Source organism: Anopheles stephensi, chromosome 2, assembly GCF_013141755.1.
Source record: "Anopheles stephensi strain Indian chromosome 2, UCI_ANSTEP_V1.0, whole genome shotgun sequence".
Lineage (NCBI taxonomy): Eukaryota > Metazoa > Arthropoda > Insecta > Diptera > Culicidae > Anopheles > Anopheles stephensi.
In genome coordinates, this window is record NC_050202.1 from 77305689 (window position 1) to 77326993 (window position 21305).

The 21305-nt window shown below is 47.2% G+C and overlaps 2 protein-coding genes across 9 annotated transcripts in view; one reads left to right on the forward strand and one right to left on the reverse strand.

Annotated features, from left to right (window-relative positions):
• LOC118508440 (cytoplasmic polyadenylation element-binding protein 4-like) overlaps positions 1–21305 on the reverse strand; it is a 193326-nt gene that overhangs the window by 45722 nt on the left and 126299 nt on the right. For 6 of the 8 annotated variants that reach the window (XM_036048226.1, XM_036048223.1, XM_036048224.1 and 3 more), the window contains one exon: positions 20896–20958. The exons of the other annotated variants lie outside the window; for them this stretch is intronic. In XM_036048226.1, the coding sequence (XP_035904119.1) occupies positions 20896–20958 (63 nt within the window). The remainder of the gene's footprint in view (positions 1–20895; positions 20959–21305) is intronic. 8 annotated transcript variants of the gene reach the window in all.
• LOC118508442 lies at positions 11583–12614 on the forward strand. Its single transcript, XM_036048233.1, has 2 exons — positions 11583–11723; positions 11811–12614. The coding sequence occupies exon 2, from the start codon at positions 11842–11844 to the stop codon at positions 12571–12573; it is 732 nt and encodes a 243-aa protein (XP_035904126.1). The 5' UTR covers positions 11583–11723; positions 11811–11841; the 3' UTR covers positions 12574–12614.

The following is a 21305-nucleotide window of genomic DNA, read 5'->3' on the forward strand; positions in this document are numbered from 1 at the left end:
GCTTTAAGGTGCTTTTCGGTGCGCCATATTGGGTTGTTTGGTGAGGTGAGTTTTTTCTTCTCTTTTCTCTTGTGTGTGTGTGCTTTTGTGGTTGGGCTACTAAGGTCCAACTAGAGAAAGGAGGCGTACGCCTACTTTATGGTTTATCGATTGAAAGTATGCACGTCGCACGTCGTTTCCTGGCAGAAAGCCTTCCAATGCCAGTTACGCAAAGAAGTAATTAAAATTTGGCTCATAAATAGCAAATCGTAGTGTGAAAGCCCCTCAACCGACCAGGTAAGGTGTGTTGGGTAAGATAAATAAAAATGCAAATTTATGTACAAAAGACCAAAAACGGACATTTGGGACGGCACTGGTGCCAGATTTTTCACATACTACCGTGCGCGCGTTCCGACTCCACCCGCTTTACGGTGATGCTACTAAGCTCGGTAGGAAACTTGTGTTCGTCACCGAACAAAATGAATGGTCGCCGTACGAATGAACCTTTTTCTGTTTTTCGGTTGGTGCTTTCCACTCTCAAGATGCAGGTCCTGGGGGTTCAGAGGGAGAAGCGGATGATGAGCCAGTTGAAAATGGACTGCGAAATGCGAATCGGTAGCATTAAAAGGAGTGTAGCATCAAATATTCATGGATGTGTACATTCATTATTCAGCTCGGAAAAGTGAGGAAACAATGGCAACCGAACTGCGGTACGGGACAATCTGCCAAAAAGGATCGAGAGAGAGAGAGTGAGCGAGAAAAATTGGGACCCGCACGTGGACATTGAAGGATTTGTCTTTGATTGTGTTTTGCTTGCCATTGCTGCACTGCTTCGTGGTGCATGTGTTATTGTTGTTGCTGGTGGTGGTGGCCACCCTTTTGACGCCATCCATCCATTCGTCGTCACCGTTGACGTCCTTACGATAGTAGGTGCAGGACGTCGCTGGACGACGCTGTTTGCAGAAGAAGTAATGGGGTACTGTATACAGCACTTCCGTCACCGTTTGTCTTTCGAATATTGCCACACATACACACTCGGACACATGCAAATCTCAATGTGTGTGGTAGTAGTATTCGGTAGCCTCGCTCCACGTTATGGATGGGTAAGCAAATGGGTGTTTATTATGTATGTTCGGCTGTTTCGTCCCGATTTTTTTTTTTGCTATCCCTTGAAACGGACGTAAACTCTACCATCTCCAAACAGTGCTCGGCAAGAGCTGTTGGCCGAAAACTGTGGTTTCAATTTCAAGCGCCGGAGCGCCGGTTCCGAACGGCAAATCCTCTTTTGGTGAGACGTTAGGTAAACAATGGGTGGCCGGCCGGCCCCTATTTGCTAAAACCGGTCGCATGGCCGACTTTGACCGAGAAAGCGCGAACCAATTCGTTCCCGGCTTGGAAGATAAAAATCCCAGCTGGTTTCCGGGAATTCGTGTGAATTGTGTGTGGGTACGGGTTTTTTGTTTTGCATTTTTTCCCACACCTGGTACCACCAGACCAGACTGCCAGGCCGTCAGTCACTTGGCACTGTAGTCAGTCCCGTGAGTTGATTACGGTGAACCGTCAGTCAGTCGATGGGTAAACGTGAAGCACCGTTCTTGACCATCAATCGCCGTACCGTAGGCGACACATTTTTCGAAGATGGCGATCGTCACGAAAAGATAACATCATCAATCAACCGATTCCCCCCAAAAAAAAAGAGGTACCGACCGGCTTAGTTTCCGGTCAGCGTACGGTGTTCAGAAGGCACAGTAGAATCGTTCACTCGGTTGGTTGTTGTACGGGGCCGAAAAGCGAACGGGGAACTATCCTACGATCGATCGACAATGCAAACCCAATTTCGTGTTTTATCAATCGTTATCGGCCTATTGCCTATTGATTTCCGTACCGTGGCGTGAAATATTTCCGAAACCGAAGTCCAACTCCAAGGAGTAATTGTGCAAGTCCGAACTGTTGGTGGGATGGATTTTGGATGTTTTGGCGCAGGGATGTTTTTTTCCTAGTTCGGTTATTGTTTTGTCGTTGTTGTGTTAGCAATTGGCTTTGCGCAAAATACAATGGCTTACTAATGGAGTTTGATGTACAATAGCAACTACGATTAAGAATCGCGGTAAACGTGCTTACTGCTGGAGAAGGATTTATCGATTCGTATGCTGCTATTAGTATACTTGGCTGGAGTTTTCTTTACAGATTTTTCTAATAATTTTTAGATTTTATACGATTTTTCCTGTAAACTAAAGAAGAATTATTTTCAATAATTTCGTGCGGATTTGGTCTCCAGGATCTCGCGATCCATTGCGACTTACTCACAAAAATATAACCCATACTGCACCACGAATTTAACCACTTGTCGAAGAAAAATGTTTGTACTACTTTCACCACGCTCGAGCTGTTATCACTGCTACTCGCCCGCACCGAGCCATGTCCTGCGGCTGACAAAAATACAGTTCTAAAAATAGACCGGAAAAGGGCGCGGCCAACAAGCCTTCCCCTGGCCGGTGTGGTGTGTGAGAACGCCGCGCCACAAAACACCGGATGGTATGGTGCGGGGCAAACGATCCAACTTTTTCGCAGATAGATTAAAAACCTTCCGGTGGTGTGGTGGGTTCCGTTTCCATATCCTTCGTTCGATGCTGCCACCGAAAACAGCGCTGTGTGCGATGCTGAGCAGCGATAAATGTATCCAATCTGCTCTTCACCGCGCGGCCTTCAACAGCGGCCTGCTTCTCCGTGATTCTCGCAAGCGTTCCCGGTCGGTTCAGGGTTCGAGCGTTTCGGATCGACCGGGCCAAAGTACCGAGCGATGTTACCGATGGTAGCGAAAATTGTTTGCCTACGAACTGTCGAATATTGTGCGCGCGAGGTTTTTCCTCTGCATTCCGTTTTCCACCATCGCCGTATCGCTTGAAGCAACCAGTAGCAGCGACCAGTGGCAAGGTAAGTTCGACAAACGAAACATTATCCCCCCGTGCTGTACGCTACCGGTTATCTGTCTCTGTGTGGGTGGCTGTGTGTGCCAGAAGGTAGAATAGAGCGGGGGAAAAAAACCCCGACGAACAAGAATGCTAACCATAGCCACAGTTGGAATCGGGGGTTTGGTTGGATCAGGGGGCAAAACGGTCAGCTGGCCGTCATCGTGCTCCACGGTGAAGATTCAATATGGACGCTCCAAACACTGCCAAACGGACTGGGCGAAGGACGAAACGAAAAAAAACTGGACCTACTCGGCAGGCTTTGTCTCGCTCGTCCACCGGCTACGATGGCCGCCACACGTTCGTACTTGTCCGGATCTTGTGGTTATGGCATTACCACAGTACACCGCAACTGTGCCACCCGTTTTGTGCAGGAAAGTGAACACGAAATCCCAAATCTCCTAAGTGAATCGAAATGAAATGAAAATAAATTATGAGATATGTGTTTAGTTTTCGGCAGCGGGCCGACGAGTGTTTCGGTGTTACAGTGCAGCGGCCCCGAAACTCCCCACGGACCGGGCGTGAACCGAGAGCATCGCATAATCCTTCTACGGGAATGCGTTCCGAGGCTCGAAGCAACTTTAACCAACTTCACCACGAGCATAATCGACACATTGGAAAATGGGCTAAAGTTTCGCCCGGTTGCGCTGGGTGCGTCGTGTGTGTTTGTTGTGTATGAAACAACTCCATTGCTCCTTCTTGGTCGCTTCCCCTACCGTATCGGGGTGTAATACGCAATCAACATAGTTCGATGATTTATTATTTGCTAGTTTTCTGGGGTGGTAATAGAATTACCTCGCCAAAGGTTTCTCGCACTCTTTTGGGACGGTTTAGTGAAACATGTTTAGCGGATGGTACGATCGGATGGGCGCTGTCGGTGAATTTGCTAACGCACCTGGGAAGGAATGTACCAAGCAGCAGCTGCTATCGATTTGTTCGGCCAAAATGGGGGCCATTTGGAGGATTGTAATTCAAAGTTTCCCCATCCAGCATGAAACCGCACCAGGAACGGCCGGGTAACGAGTGTGTTAACAATCGCTAAAGCAATGTGTGGTGAGGTGCCGGCATAGTTCAGTCAGTCATATATCAGAAGAGTTGTTCTAATGGCTTGTACATTTTATGGGAAACAAAAGATAGATAATGATAATTTAGCAACTAAAGTTTCGAGGAACTTTTCGATGAATAAGAAGCGCTTTATCACATATAGACGCTTGTGTCTCTTTAATTTAAATAAGCGGAAAACACCTCAACAAAGGCTCTGCTGTAATAGTGGCTCATTTTCAAGACATTTTATCTTCCCATTAGGTAAAAGAAAATCTATTCACGTCTCTGCTGCTAATTAATAATTGCCGCTCAGAGGGATAAATGGCGTTTTTCCTTCATCAAACATTCTACATACTAATCCTGTGCCTTCATAAAGCCTGTTCAACGGGCCGGGCGGGCGTCCGGATGTACGGGAGGACAAAACCGGCGGTGGACAAATTATGACACATTCATAAATCTTCTCGCTCTTCGGGTTCTTGTCTCAACAATGATGTCGCGAAGGGTTTTGCTAATGTCTAACCCGAAGTGTAGCAATGTCGCTGCACCCTAAGAAGGTTTGAGTGATGAAAACCGAGTGTTTTTTCTCCGGTAAATATTTTTCTCTCTTGTCTTTTTAAAGCCAATTGAACCAAGAATTGCTGTAAACTGAACAGCATGTAAGCATGTGAAAATCACGATCAATTTAATTGCAATCGACAGGTTGCAAACAATAGCTAAAAGATCGGCTACCTTCTGCGTCTGCGTCTTACAGTATATGTTTGCAGCAGATCAGCTTCATGAAGTTTGCCGATGAGGAAGTTCAGCTCAACCGCGTCTCTGGGTAAGGAATAAGTTTTTATAATTGACACTTATACGCTTGACGCTGCCTGTCTGCCGGCAAGCTTCATCGGGTTAACTTGCTATCCCTCTTGTGTCGGCGGGACGATCACGAGCGCAAGGAAAAGAAAGCAAACTTTACTAATCCCATTATGCGCAGGGAAGCATTGGAAAGGAACAATTGTTGAAATTAGTTGCATGAAAATTTCATGGGGGCACAAACCCGTTGCACCACACTTTGGCGGTGTTTTGGTGCCGAAAACTGAATGAATAAGTGCATTTCACTGCTGTAACGCACGGAGAGCTGTCTGGTAAAGTTTCTCATCTGCCAAATGTATGCTGCACCGGAAATGGTTCTTCGTCGAACGACTGGGCTTCGGTTCGGGAAGAAGCAGAGAGCGGCGAATTAAAACTGACATGAGCAGAGAAGCAGGAGTTTTTTTTCCTAGTCGCTTTTAATGGTTTAACTGTTGAGTAGTGCCACGTGGTTCGTGGTAAAACTGTCCGTTCGCTTACGAAAACAACGTCAACGGGATGTTTTGGTACGAGATTGATGCATTGTTGATTGTTTGTCTGGTAATAGGACGGAATGAATATTTACTGAGTAAATGTAAGAAGTGGTGCTCTTGGTAGGTTAACATCAAACTCAGCAGGTTGACGAGGAGGTGTTAGTGGTGTATGTTTGATTTTTTTAGCCTTCTTTCTTAAACACTTTTCAACCAATTACTGTACACATGAAAAGCGTGTGAGTTGATGCAACATTTGATTGCGATGCCAACCGTTTCCCTCCGGTTGAAGAACACAAGATATGAAAAGAATCTCATCTCATCACTTTCGATCTCTTTGCGCTAACTAATGATCAACTGTCACGAACAGATCCTGCATGTGAATGAATGCTGTAACACGTGGTCGGTTCACACGAACTGCCGGCATCAATTTGGGATGCGTACCACTATCTGTGCGTTTAATTGTTTGTACCATTTCATTTCCATGAAGTGATGGAAATCCCGTTCCAAGCCCATCCAGTGGGCTGCCCAAGTCGAACCGTAGGCTGTAGCGATGCAGCGTACGCCGTACCGTTCGCCGCCCACCGCACAAGAACGAAGGGAGGAAAGCTAATAGCTACTGTCAATCGTCGCTGTCAAAACCGATTTCCTTCCGGGGTGGTGTTGTCTGGGTAGCGGTCTGTGGCTTATTAACTGCTGGCGTCCTGTGTGTGTGCGTGGGATGCATCAGCTTCATTTCAGCCCCCAAGGGGGAGGGCCGTGCTTATAAATTGAGCTCGATATATTTCTGGTGTGTTTTCTTTGTAAGTAGCTCCGTTATGTTACGGGCGAAAAGCGTTGTATTGTAAGGAGGCAGACTGTAGGGATGATGATCAAAATTGAGAAATCGTAAGAGAATGCTGGGCGATCAAATTGGCATTGCGGCGCGGACGGCTGGCTGTTTGTACACGACTCGTGGATGCTGCTGGCCCGCTTGCTTGCGGGCAAATTTCCGTACCGAAGTTGATCGATTGGAAGGGAAAAATCGACAGGTCTTGTTGGACTACAGCAGCTACACGCTACCGAATGGATGCGGTTCGTTCGAGTTTTGGTTTCTTCACAATTTTCCTCCCCGGGGGAAATTTTAAGGCGTACAGTAACGTAGCCTGCTGTACGCCGGAAGGAAGGAAAGTGAGTGAATAATTTAAATTTACATTTCCTTGTCAGCAAACGGTACCGGCGTTGCGGCCCGATCGAATCGACGCCGGGGAGGAGCGAACGGCACTGTCGCTTATCAGTCAATTTCCGATACCGATTCATCTTCGAACTTCGCGGCGCGGAACGGTTCGCAGGCGAACGAAAAGTGCCGCCTCGGACTGCGGCGCCTAGGTTGGTGGTGGAACAGTTATAGAAAAAAGGGCAAACGAAAGGCGCAAAATAACTAACGAAAAACAGACAACGCTTTCGGTTCGGTTGTATCGCTGGCCTCGCAGTTCATCATGGAATCGCAGCTGCTCGGAATGGTGCAGTGTTTTTTTTTTGTTCCGTGGGTTGTTACGAAGGGAAGATCATCATGCTCTCGTGCCACACGTAGGAAGAGGGCTGTTTTTTATGTTTTCGCTCCGAATTTTACTGTCAGCTGTGACGATAGCGAAATATGATTGATTAGCGGAAACATTACATTTGACAATGAAAGATTTGTTTTTATTGGATTCTGTTTTATGATTTAACTCGCCCGGCATGAAGAGGGAAACTGTTGTAACAGATTTATGTGCGGTATGTGTCTGTTGACATTGACGTAGTTGTATCGGAACCGGTAGTAGCAGATTATTTGGCCGTGGGAGCAAGAAAAAAAAGCAAATATAAATACGCCCACTAGTTTTAAAATAATAAAGTATAAATAACAGTTAAAAATCGTTTTTTATTGTTATATTTTGCAATGTGATTTGTGATTATTGCAACTGCAACCTCACGATGGAGACGCATGGTACTTTGTTGTGTGAAGTACCGGGCGCCTCCTTTACCAACGAACCGGGCGTAATTGTCACCGAAATTAGTGGCTTTAATAAACTGTCACAATTGAAAGCCTGTACAAATGCGATTGTGTTTTATGGTCAACGGCGCCTTAACCATTTAGATTTTGGACGATTTTATTGCTGTCAGTTTGGGTCGGAAACCATTCGTTTTCCTCCGAGGATAAATGGCTTTTTATTCGCTGGCTTACTATCCGCCATTCGGGGCGCGGAAAGCGTAAAGAAATGCCCGAAAAAAAAAAACACTTGTAATGAAATGGATATGAGGATGCGTGAAACGTATAAAGCAAAATATTTTTCCCCCGAACACACGTAACCATGTAGCGTACATGTGCCGGGCATGACGAAGCGATAACGTATGGTGGAAGATTAATCAAGCGTGACTATAAATTCAAACCTACCATAATAACCAAAGCTGGAGTTGGGTCGGAGCGAACGGGAGTTATTTTTGTTTTCCTCCCCAGCCGTCGGTGGGGCCCCACAGTGGGGTTCACAGTTGGACGCGGGTCGCATGGTAACAATTAACCCCGCGTTCGCTCCCTTTCGAACCGCCCCAACGCCCTTACCGAAGTGGCTGCTGTGTTAGGGAGCGGGAAATGCGAAAACTGGAGCCCGTTACGCGCACGGTACAGGAAAGCCGTTTCGAGCATTCCGTCTCGTTTTATGTGTCGGTCGAAAGGATGAATAATAAAATTACGCGCAATAATTTCCAACACACTGCACATTGTGGGATAGATATGCTGTGCCTGGGAAGGATGGAGCTCGCCTCTCACGGCTCTATTACTTTTTCGTACCGGCGAAACACCAGCATACACGCGCAACCCTTATATCGACGGACGCGCATCAGGATTATCATGTGAAACCGTAAACCGGAAGCAAACAAAAAAAGAAGCAAAGAATTTGGAAACACGGACAATAAAACAAGTAAGGTCAGAATAAAAACTGTACTTGTTTGAATAAAAACAAACACGAGTGCACGGCGCGGCCGGTTTACAAGTGTGTGTCGATGCTTTAGATGTTTGCCATGTTTGCCAATGCCTCTCGGCCGCCTGCCCGGAACTGCCGCGCGAATCCGCTGTAGAACATGTTTATGGAGAACGAATATGAAGTCGATAAAAAATATGGCAAACGCTTTATTGCTCTACCACCCCGAGCACAACTGGATCTGTAACCGTTATTGTTTATTCAATTTCTTTTCCCTGCGGTGGGGAATTCGTCGTTGTTGTTGTTGTTGATGGTGGCTTTGCGTTTCCACTGCCGGGAAAGGACACGTGTTTTCATTTAGAAGAGTCATCCACTGCTCGGTGCAAGCAGCAACAAAAAAAAAGGAAGCAAAATGGGGAGAGAACAACCCCAAAATCGAGGTGACGAAGCGTATGGATAGCGTTGGCGCTCGGTTTGAAAACATATTTGAGTTTCATTTTATTTGCTTCCTAATTTAATTAAATTTAATATTTTATTTGCACTCCGCTTTGGGACACAGCGAGCGAGTGATGGCGCTGCGCGAAAAAGCGGATTGTTGGCTAAAGTACGTGCACGATTTGGGGGAGCTGGGAGTGAGCTGTAAATGTGAGAAAATATTTCTCACGCACAAAACGGCCGATGGGCAACACGCCAACTGATGGAGGGGTATAAAAAAAGTTTTCATCCCAAGGGACGAACACGTTTTGTATTTACCATCGGCTTGAGGACAAAGAAACAAGGGGGATGGCGGGCGCGCGAATGGATAGTGATCATGAGCTTATGTTCGAAACCGATGATGTACAAAATTTAACACTTCAGTTAGTCCAGTGCGAACTCGACTCGACTGAAATTGAGTAGGTCGGTAGAATCCGCTTCCATGGGGGGTTGCGTTTCTGCGGGAATGCTTCAGGAGCGGATAGTTAGAGGACTCAATTTCCCTCGATTTCAACCCGTGCCTCGCGGAGTGGACTGTTACAGTTGTACGCATTGTGCGTATTAATTGCAGTGCCACACTGAGCGTGAATGGCAATAGTGTTTACAGACGCATCGCACAGCTGGACCAGCGTTACTGGTGGCCTTTGCCAAACATGCGAATTTCACACACCCATAAGCATATTGTGTCGAACCAGTGTCGGTTAAGTTGCGTGTAGGATTTCGCCGCCTAATCAACGGTGCCGGTGCTTTATGGCGGGCGTCCAATCGGATCGGGATGGCAGTGTATTAAAATGCCCACACAAAGCTAGTCAGGGCATCGTGAACACATGTACTGATTTTAGTTGGAATGTAAATTTATCGTAGAGACATTCCTGCTCTAATTGACCCTCGGGAAGCATTGCGACAGAATTGGAGCGGTTTCGGGCATAGGGAATAGACATATTTATTGAAAAAAAAATAATTATCTTGCAATTGAATTAGAGGACCAATGGGTCTAAAAATTGATTCGTATCAAAATGTTGCAATCAAGGAAACAATTTTAGTTTTATGGTTTAAAAAATACTTCCAAGATGCCTTAGAAACGGTCATTCTTCTAGCTGTAATAATGATCATTTAACATTTCTATTTAAGAATAAATTACTTCGTATTTCTTTAGAAATCGAACACACAGCGAGTTGAAACACGAAATCTCCAGAGACGTAACAGTTTTTGGAAACCAAGCAACCTCATAACCTAGAAAAACCCTCCCGGAGAAGGATATCGCCCAAATAGAATATCGAAGAGAAAGAAACCCATCACAGAGCAAGAAACGAGTTTAGCGACGAAGTATTTCCAGTCCATTAATCATAATATGTTCGCGCGCCCAACCCATCCCCCCAAAGCATCGGTTGACACTTTGGCAGGTCGGGGCAGAAAACTCATCAGCCTTCTCCGAAACGCGAATCCCGCCGGGTCGGTAATTTCGGCGATCGTTACCGGGATGGAAATGGGGTACCATTTCCACTGGTATTGATGATTTTACCTTCTTCGTCTAGGCGTTGCGCCCTGACAAACGTGTCAAGCACATTTACCACGATCATAGCGCCGGGCCCGAGAGTTGACGAGGCTGGTACAATGTTTTTCGTCGTGCGAGTGGCAAGTGAAGCAATTGAAAAGGAAACTTAACATTTTAGACTCATCGCTCCTTGTGGGTTGTAATGCGTTCTTAAAGACGCCGTCTATTGAACCATCGTTACTGGTGGTACTCTGATCCTGATTTTTGTGGTGTGTTCCTTCAGAAACCTTCGTTGGTGTCAGCTTTCGAGGAGGTGGCGGTGTGGTAGTGGCGCACCGCCACGGTACGCCACTGATGACACAAGACGCGCACCAGAGCTTTCGTTTGTTTGCTTAGTGCCCGATAAGAGGCTTAAAATTTCATCACCCCACAAAGTAATTAATCAATGATGTTTCGTCAACCCCCCAAAAGGGTGGTACGATGTGCTGAGATGCCTCGCGGGAGTTTTCTGTCACTACGGGACCAGGTAGGCACAACAGTCTCATGGGGGCGGGAGGCTGGCGTGTACAATGCTAATGGATTATCGCATTCCCGGCCGGCGGGTACACACGTACAGGACCGCTTTAAGTTGTGGCTCAATACAGTTTCAAAGCATCAAGATGGCTTACGATGGTATGACGTTCCATGGGAAGATTAAAGCCACGGTACGTTGGGTAGAAGAAATGTGTAGTATCCCGATCAGCGTCAGTAGCAGCAACGTGAGCAAGATAACGAATAATTCACCTATCGGGAGATTTGGTTCGAATTATATCATCAACATTAAAAGCCAGGGAGCAGCGTACATGTGCGCCATTGCTCGTGGGATCGGCGTGGATCGGGTTGTGGAACTTTCTCGGGTGAAGTTTCGTATCGTGGCTGGATTATTGCTCAAGAAAGCTTCTTATCAAGAGCAATGCACAGCTCTTCTTTCTACATCAGCTTACTCATGCAAACAAAAATCATGTCAAATCATCCACTTCCCATAGCGATGTGAATCTGTTTGCGCTTTTAGGGGTAGAAATTCACTTCCGCTCCGATAACGTCGTTTTGTCCCTCACAATATTTTGGCGTGTTAAAAGCATCCGCCACAGCACACAATCTTGCAGATAATACTGTATACACGAGGTTCTGTGCTGGCTCGCAATTGTTTTACAACACACACAATTTTTGATTTCACAACGTAAACAGAAATAGGAACGCACTGACACACACACATACCTACACTCGAGGATGAAGAGGATTGTGCGTGGAAAAGCCAATGAAGTTTTATGGTTGTGGCCACCATCAGCGTCATATCGCCAGCTCGCACAGCCTCGAACGGACGTCGGTCGGTGAAGCAGAGGTTTAAAGCGCAAACCAACGGAACGGAAGCAAATGTTGTTGCCACTGCGGTGGCACGACGACGAGGGCAACCGTAGCACCCGGAGGATCATAAAACGCGGCAATCCAGCGATAAGCTTTTCGGGTTCGTTACGGTCCGCGTGACATAATCTTATCGAGCCGGTGGTCGGATGGATATTTAATAATCGCACACGCATTGATACACCCTCAGTGAGCCGTTAAGAAGCTATCAACGTACCATCATGGAGCTATCGCTGTCGTCGTGGAAGCTAACGTGGCTGTGCGGATTGGTGGGCCTGCTGCTGGTGACGGTGGTGCAGGGCACATTTTTGGACACGTACCAGGTACAGCTGGCCGAGCTGCACAAACAGATGAAGACGGAAATTGGGAAACGGTTCCGGGAGAACAGTGAGCTGAATGGAGTGATGATCACACAGGATCTGATACCGCTGCTGGCCGAGGGAACGGTCGCCATCCGCGAGGCAAACGGTGAACTACGGGGACAGGTCGACACGCTTCGTCCGAGCGATGCGACCGGCGAATGTTGGGCTTCGGTCGATGCGTTGATCTATCTGTACACACAGTTCGCACAGTGGGATCTGCAGGACTGTACGTACGGTGGATACTCCCAGTGGATGCGGGAAGATAGCCGGCTACGGTTTTACCCGGTCGCACACGAGCTGCATCGTGCCAGCAGTGAGGTGATCAACACGATCGTCGGTATACTGGCTGAGGATAATGTGGTCACGAACGGGGAAGACGTCGAGGGACGGTTGGATGGCAGTTTGGATCACTTTAACGAAGTATTTATCGAGGGACTGCAGGATCTGGACGAAGAGATCGAAAAGCATAACGATCGGAGCGTCGCAATTGAGCAGTATATGCGCGAGTGTATCGATCGGACGATTGCTACGAGCCGGGAGGATGTGGAGTACACGGTTCGGTATGCGGAATATTTCTGTCTAGAGGCATAATAATAAAGTCCCGAAATCTAGTCACTAGAGCTAGCGGTTTCGCACCGGACGTTGTCGTATTTATTTACAGCTCGAGTTCAGCAAGCACTACAACAGCTCAGCGAGACACTCTTCCAGCGAGTTGTCGAGGTAGCTGAACCAATAGTCCACATCGTCGTACACACCGGTGAAGCAAACGCGCGTCTGCTGCACGATCTGTTCGGCCACGTCATCATGCCCGTCGATCTCGTTCTGCAGCACGGTTTGATAGTTACCCCACAGGAAGCGCAGATATTCGAGCTCCTGCTCCAGATACTCCAGCTGGTCCTCGAGCACGGAATGCATACCGTACGCTTCCGAGGCGAGACTCAGGGCGCGGGTCGCCTCGCGAACGATCGTCTGTGCGTGCGAATGGAACGTGTACTGCGCATCGGCATTCGTTTCCTCGTACGCAATAACGGCGCACCAGCTAATGTCCCATCCGGTCAGGTAAGCGTACGCGTCCATCAGCTGGAACGCGGCATCGAAACATTCGGCCGTGTCGTTCTCGCGCAGCCACTGGTCCACCTCGAGCTGGGTCCGCTTGGTGGCCACAATCTCGCGCAGATTGGCCGTATTGTTGCCCATGATGGAGAGGACGTAGCTGTTGGTGGCCAGTATGGCGTCACTGTTTTCCGCCCGCTTGCGCTGCACCTCCTGCTCAATTTCTTGGCTCAGCTCGTCGAGCTGCTGCTGCAGCTCCTCGACGGTGGAACCGAACGTGGTACCGAGCACCAGGGCTAAGACCGCCACTACAGCTAGCACGCGCATGGTGTATGACACTTGTGTTCTTTTCTGGGCTGCGGATTAACTTTACTTCCAGTAACGCGGGTCACAGCGGGGGGTTCGATTTGCCGGCCAGAGTTATCACGAAATACTGCGCGAGATCAGAACGACGTCTGCTATTTATGAGCGGACGAAGCTTATCGAAGGGCACGCCATCATGACGTCGACCATGTTAAGCCTGAGGTCCCCAAAAAGGGAGCATATCGTACAGTGTGAAACAATTACAGGGTCACCGTCGGTAGCTAATGAGGAAGTGTTAAAAGGGGGTAAAAGCGCTTACTCATAGTGTCATAATTGGATCGCACACGCGCTTATGCGGGAAAGATTGTTACAACTGATATCTTAAGCTGCTAATACTTTGATAGAGATATTTACCAGCACGTTTCTTTGGTTATTCTTAATCTTTTTCTTTTGCGCGGTTTATCGTGGAACTGTTTACATCATTAAATGCACGATAAAAGGAATATAAACTCTTGTTCAGCTTTAAGCAGTCAATAATTGATACGATCTTCCTTCATAAAAGCAGTTTTCTTACAAAACCAGCAGCCTTTTGTATTTCGATTGTTCAGATCGGATTGCAAAGCATTGCCGAGCCTGTTCGTTAGTATCATTCCCTGTGGGTGGAAGATTTGATACTTCCGATCGGGTTCCTCTCAACCGATATTGCTTGCAGCCTACCAAAACCGAACTCCAACAAAGTGTTTCCATGGCCTCTTTTCAACCGTGAGCTATTATATGCCGCATAATTTCGTACGAGAAAAATCATGTGTGCGTGTGTTGTGTAAGCCTTTGCTTTGCCTTTCTTTTTCCTCCCCAAAGGATTTCCCAGAATAACTTATGTGAGCAGATAATAAGCTTTCGCTCCCACACACGATTGTGCTGTGCGTTTTTTGTTTGCTCCTCAATGACTAACAGAGAGCTTTCAATAATTTCCCTTCGAAAAAAGAGGCAAAAAGAACATTGAACACATTTGGTGACAGTGCCAGTGCGCCTTGAGAGTGCATGAATCAGAAATAACCAAACACTTTTACTCACGCTCACACACACACACACACAAACCGAATCCGAATTCTTGTGAAACGATGAAGAAAACAAAGGCAAACTTCTTATCATTATTGGGTGACTTTTTTTTCTTTGACGTGCCCTGGACGTGGACGTCGGTGCATAAGCATAACACCCAGCTTGACCACGGCTGGAAACTGGTCGTCCTGATGGGTGGTGCTGGTGGATGTGCGGTTAGCCTTAGTGACGGATCGCTCCCAAATGGGTCACAATTTCGCCCTTTTTGATTTATGGCGGAGTGATACGGTTGCGTGGAGGATAGATAGCAGCAGCAGCAGGAGTTGGTCGTGTGGTAAAGCCGAAATCCATAATACTTATTACGACCCACTCGGAATCGGCACCGGCCAATCGGTGGGCGGTTGTGTACCGGCGCTATCTTCGAGCGTGGCATTGAAGAACATCATAACGGGTGTTATGCGTTTTGAAGATTTTGCTTCCGTACTAATCTCTAGCGGGCTGCCATCGCTCCACCGACTTTAGAAACTGTCGGTGTGTGTCGAAATGAGAGCATGTTTTGAGGGGAAAGGGAAAACCAGAACCTGGACGCGTAAAGACAAATGACTGGTGGATGGGACTTACGATAATAAACATTCCGTACTGAGACACTCACACACAAACACAGCGAACGATTTATGTGCACCTCGCTCGCTTTCCCGGTGAAACAATCGCAATTACCTGGTTCGAAAGCGAGCGAGTGCCGGAATAAACCCGGCTCGGAGTTGCACAGAAGGGCAGGATGAATTAAATTAAGTTTTGCAATTTCTTGCGCCCTGAAAAGGCACAACATTTCGCACAACAATCCCGTGCGCCGTGTGTGTGTGGCATTGTGCGCGGAGTAGGTGAAGTTTAGATATTTTAGAAGCGTCCTAACCGTAAAAACTCGAAACGACCTTAATTTATCGTCTAAACCCCCAAATGCCTCATTACGCAGAGGCGGGCAGAGAACCGAAAGGAAACGCTGACCGAACCCGAGAGCGAGATAAAGCGACCGATGAGCGCGCTGGTGCGATGAGCTCGAGTGAAGTTGCGTGGTGGTAGAAAGTTACTTGAAAGTTTTAAGGGTCGTTCGACCAATGCGAACGGCCGCCGGTGGCCGGGAAGTTACCGAAATCAGTTTCTCAATTACATCGTAAAATTATGGACCGAGTTCCGGTTGCTATCCACGGTGCCACCGGATGGGAAATGGGGATAAACGAAGCAAGAGAGACAAAATCGTTATGGAGTCGGCTTACAGCGGGAGTGAACGCAAATCAAAGCAAAATGTGAAACGGGGGGCACGTAAGCCGCCCGAAAAGAGGTTACCCTTAGTTACTGTCGCACATCATCAAGCCCAACTGCGGAAGCTTTCGGGCGGGAGCTTTCTCGGGGCGCGAGGCGGGATGGAGACGCGCCTGGTTACGAATGCGATACGGTCGAAAATTTGCGTTTCCGGTGAAGCACCTCCTTCAGCGCAGATCATATAATCCTGGGCTGATGTTGAGAATGGGAATGAAAATCTCCTTCCCGGGCTTCCACCACCGTACCGATGTGTTTGGCTAGAGCTTTTGTGCTTAAGCCCTCGCGTTAAGCTCCGTGCTCACACTCATCTACCATTGCTGCTCGTTCCATCGCATTTGATCATCACAATCTGGCTCGGTTGGGTGGCAGGGGCTTATGTGAAAGGGGAGGTGTGGGGGAAGGGGAAGGTCGGGGAAAAAAAATATGGAGAGTGGCGGTGTAGAACGATGATTCGGACCAAGTGCAAAACTGTCACGACCGTTGCCACGACAAGAGTAGCAAGATTTATGAGCGATTTTAAATGGTAACCTTGTGCATCCTTGGCTGGTTCTGCTCGGTACCGCCACGCTGCAAAACCCGTACCCGTTGTTGTGTAATGTCGGAGTGTCGTTTGTTTGTTTTGCTAAACTCCAAACCGGCTACACTTCATCACTTCGACATTGCATCGGTTGCATTGTGGCTGGCTGGTCTGTTATGCTGCTCGCCCCGCGTCCGAGCTGTCGCCCCTCCAGCAAACCCCACACGAGCCGCACACATGACAGTGCAATGAGCGCAACATTTGCAAGTGCATTAATAAAATTTGTTTTAAACTAGCACAGGTTTGTGGTGCGTGGCTGTGTGTGGCTGAGTTTGGAATGCAAATGAATACAGCGGGGTTGGAAAATTTGTCCCTTTTGTTGCGCTGCAGACGCTTTTAGCACAAGGTAGCAAAAGGTACTGTGGTGGAGCTGTGTGTGTGTGTGTGCGGGTATGCCGTTTAATAGTGTGCGGTGGAGCCTGATCATTTATCATTGTTTGGGCTGGCGGTAAAGTACACAAGTTGTCCAATAACTCAACGAAAATGGATAGAGCGGAGGCCGTGGAGATCGGGAAAGATTTTCTCGTTATGCGTCCGGATGAAATCGCGACATACTTGAAATGGTTGCCGTAAGCTGTTGGATTTGTGAAATTTCATCGCAATCTAACGTACCGTTGGTTTTAATGTGTCTCTTTCAATACCTTTTGACTATTTAAGCTTAAAATGGGTTTTGTTTTAGTTTGCCATTTTTGGGATTTACCTTTATGAAACAGCTCGAGAGAGAGATAGAGATAAGATAGAGAGATAGAGAGAGAAATTATGTAGCCCAATCTTGGAAATCCGGCAGCCAAGGTGACGGTGGCGCCGAAGCGCAAAAACCGGCTTTTGCATGAAAAATGATTTACCAAAATAGCTTCAAACATAAACATAAATTTCAGATCAAAATAAAAACCCATCGCTAGCATAAAAACAAATCAAAATAATGGTTGAAATAAAAAGGGCAAACAGCCCACACACATCAATCGGTACCCTTTGACACAGCCGGAAGCAAAGCCACTTTTCACGATGACGTATTCAGGAAGGATCACAAGAGCTACTAGCCGCTACAGCCGTCTTGATGGCTTGATGGCTTCCGGGAGATCATTCATCGGCGTACTTGTTGTTTTGCGCAAACAAAACATACGCGTGGGAGACTTTTGTGATGTGTGTGTGTGTCACCGATTGATGGGGAAAGCGCTGTGGAAAGTTTAAAATGCAGCATGGGTTTTGTAACACACTTAACACAATACATTTTGTGTCCTAGAAAGTGTGAGGTGTTGTTTTATGGAGGTGTAAAAACAATTCACAATCTACAACCGGGATTCGAACGGGGGACATTTTATTTGTATGCAATCTGATATTTGGCTACTGGGCGAGAAGAATTTTCCTTTTGTTTTTTGCTTGTAGAGGATTTTTTAATTCTCTCTCGCTCGCTGTTGAATGATACAAACAAAGCAAACACACAAAAATGAAATCGAATTCTCGTTAAAAAGAAGCAGTATTGATTTCGTTGCCGGCGTGTTGTGGGTTGCTACGGGCCAACAGTTTGAGCCCCGATCCGTGGAGAAAAGAGTGTGTTAAGAGTCGAATTTACATCGTCATAAATTTTATGCCACCGTACGCTATATAGCCGGTGATAAACGTGGCGTGAGCGTATGCTTTCTCCCTTTTCCTACTCTTTAGTGTGTCCCTTCACATGTCCGGGGGTGTGCCATATATTTAGCCAATTTCTCCGAGCACATGAGCGGGAGAAACATACACAATAAAAGGGGGGAAACGACAAACGTTTCCCGATAGTTAAAATTAGCATGCAGACGAACCGGTGTGTGTGTTTGCACAATTTTGACACCCAATTACAGTTCTTTACATTCCGAAGCTGGATTGTTGGTCCCCATCTGCTGCTAGCATGTGTAGAATGGTTTTTCACGCCCGGGGAAAATGATGTGCTTGTGTGCTGATCACGGCCAAAGTCACTCAGATGCTTTCCGGACCGGTCAGGCACTGGTGTTGTCCATTCTTTGTGAGACAATATTTTGAGCTTTTCGGGGTGCAAAACTTTTCCAATCGAAGGCCAGCGCCCGTTTTGTGAGCCCCATGATCAATCGGTCGTCCGGGGGGGCTTATGATGGGTTTGGATTTAGCTGAGAATATGTGTTTTTTTTCTGGCCCTTTTTCTGCTTCTGTTTTGCAACCCTGAGCCCATTGGAGTGGGTGAAAATTTATTAATTTAACCGACAAAACTTTTCCAATCACTCGTGTGTGTGTGTACGGCGAAAGAGGAGAAAGGGAGCACGAACGCTCCAACCAGCAGGGCCCAATGAGTGATGGTCATTTTCCGAACCAGTACATGCAAACATGCTACCCCCGTCTTCCGGTCGTGTGATGTAATTGGGTGCAAAAACTTACCGCCTCACCCAACGAAAGATCGGCATCTTTTCGTGGCAAAACGTTTTGACATGGCATTGTACTTGGTGGCCCACCCGAAGCTGTCTTCCGCCGGACAGCCCCAAATGGATGCATGTTTCCCTTTTCTGGTCCTGGTTTTTGTTGTTCGTGTGGCCACTGGTGCATGTTACTTTCCCCCGTTTACAACACCCCACGGAGTGTGTGGGAGGGTGTGTATGGATGGGAACGGACCATCACAGGGGAGTCATCATTTCATGCTTTCCGGGGTGATAGAACTCCCGGCGAAGAAGCGGTACGATAATGTCTGCCAACCCGAGCTGTCCGGAACTGAAGCGAACTGTATCCGTGCTCGGAAAGGAAGTGAGCGAAGGAAAAGAATTGTTTCCTTCCTCTCGAACAACGAACCCGGCGTAGAGGAGTCTACAGCTACACCCCTTGCACGGATTTTGCATGTTGTGGATTTTTCTTACCCCCTCCCACCGATATTATTCAGTGCAGCGTGGTTCGCTGGTGTGCTTTCGGGATGACGAAGATGAAATGAATCACGGGTGATGCAAGATAGCGTACGAGGAGAACCTCTGTCATCTTGGCGAATGGTGGCGCTCGCTCCGTGTCGTTCTGTCCGATGATTATGATGAAGTAGCTGACGAGCGTGGAAGACGAAGCATTTCCCTGGTGCATATGAAATCGGGTAATGCATGTGTTGTTGCACAGCCGGTTTCTTTTTTTGCTCTTTATTTCGCAGGAAAAGCTACGGCACGAGTGTAACAGACTCAAGCAGCAGGAAGCAACGTCCGGAGATGACAAGCTTCAACAGTATCGGGGTGATGGGTCGGTTACATCCACTTCCTCGGATGGCTCGGATAAAGGACGTCCTGCACGGGGTAATGTAATCTTCATCGTTTTTACGAGCGGCCATCGGGTGCACACACATATTGGCACTCTCCGCTGGGGATCAGGATATGAAAATGTAATAAAACCGTTACACGAGCCAGATGCACAGTGAGGGAGGCACACTGCCGACTCTGCTGCGGGAAATTGTGCCATGCGTTTCCTTACACGGGGAGGCTAACGAAATCATCGTAACAGCCTTCAAATGATTTGGTTGTCGGGTTAAATCGACAGGATTAGTGGGGCTGTTTGTAGGGGGTGCCCCACGCAAGGAAGATGATAAATGTGTCCGTCTATAAATGCTGATGATCGGTCTCGGGATGTTAGCAGGATTCGAAAGGATGACAAAGAACAAGAGCAGAATTTGTTATTTGATTCACGCTTTTAAGTGGAAAATAACAGCACAACAGACCGGAAAGAATACAATAACACAGTCGCGATTTACCGTGCTTTGTTTTGCAATAAATGGTTAAAAACATACACAGCATTAAACAGGCCCTTCACCAACTGCTCGCTGAACCCACCGGTGTAAACACGCTTTCTTTGTACGTTTAAGTAAGGCAAACAGTATGTTGTTGTTCCACAATTGTTCCCAAAAACCACTTGAGGCGCAGAACGTTGAATCGAGCGGGCACTAATTGTTTTAAGCTGAAAACGTTGTTCAGTCAGCAGAAAAAGGGATTTATTTCTCTGCAAAGGCTGGCAGCTGCTGATGCGCAATGGATACATGACAACTTAAAAATCCATCAACTATGTATTTCATTCCCGGTCTCAGAACAGACAGGAACAATACCAACATTATGCAATGCATTTTGTGCTAGGTGCGTTGTAATTGTTCCCGGAGAATCCGTTCTGCAGGCAAACCGGCAGCTCCAGGTCGTAGTGAATGTTTCATAATTCGATGCAAATTATTTGCTGTGCTCTGATCGGCAATGAACGGGGCGCATCGGGTAGAAACGGTAGAACGCAGAGCTAAAGTTCCGGAACATTTGGCCTTTTGCTAGAAACAGTCATGCACTCTCTCTCTCTTAGGCACTCCTGAAGGCACAACGATGCAACGGCGAATCAAACATTCCTGTGGGTTTGTATGCGCTTCCATTGTGTATCGAGCTCTGGGTTTCGAACGTAGCCGACAAGCTAGTTTTGGGGAGCTAGGTTCGTGGAAGGACCGCGCTTTTGGCGTATCGCGTTTCAGCATTCACTCGCAAGACAAAGCAGTGCTGGCGTTTGTTTGATGTGATCTTTCGGCAACTGTTTTCGGGCAACGTTGGTGCCTTTCGGGGTAAAGACTAAACGTGTTGAAGTTTAATAGCGCGATCAGTCACCTGTGTTCGGGAACTGCTGAATCTGTCTAGCGTCTGTCAAGTGGGGGTTTTTGACATCAGAACCTTAAATTTTAAATTTACATCGTACTACACAGACAAATGTATGCTACCCAAACAGACGTTTGAAAAGTTTCACTATGCAAAGGATTACTTAGTAAGCCTCATAAGTGAGAAGCTCCCAGGTTGGCTTCGAGTTCATAGAGGTACGTTATAAATATTCACCAGCTTTGCGTAATGTGCGTGGTTTTTTGTTGTTGTTTCGCTCCTCCGAAGGTTTTGGCGAATTAAAAGTAATACAGGGGCGGGATGAAACTTTTTTTTCCTGACAAGCGGCTCGAAACTTTTCCTCAACACAACATCCACAACAGGGTGGATTTTGGGCAAGGTAGCAGTGTCCCCCGCGTTCATTG

Coding starts and splice junctions, on each gene's coding strand:
- LOC118508442 (XM_036048233.1), top strand. CDS start 11,842: ATGGAGCTATCGCTGTCGTCGTGGAAGCTAACGTGGCTGTGCGGATTG.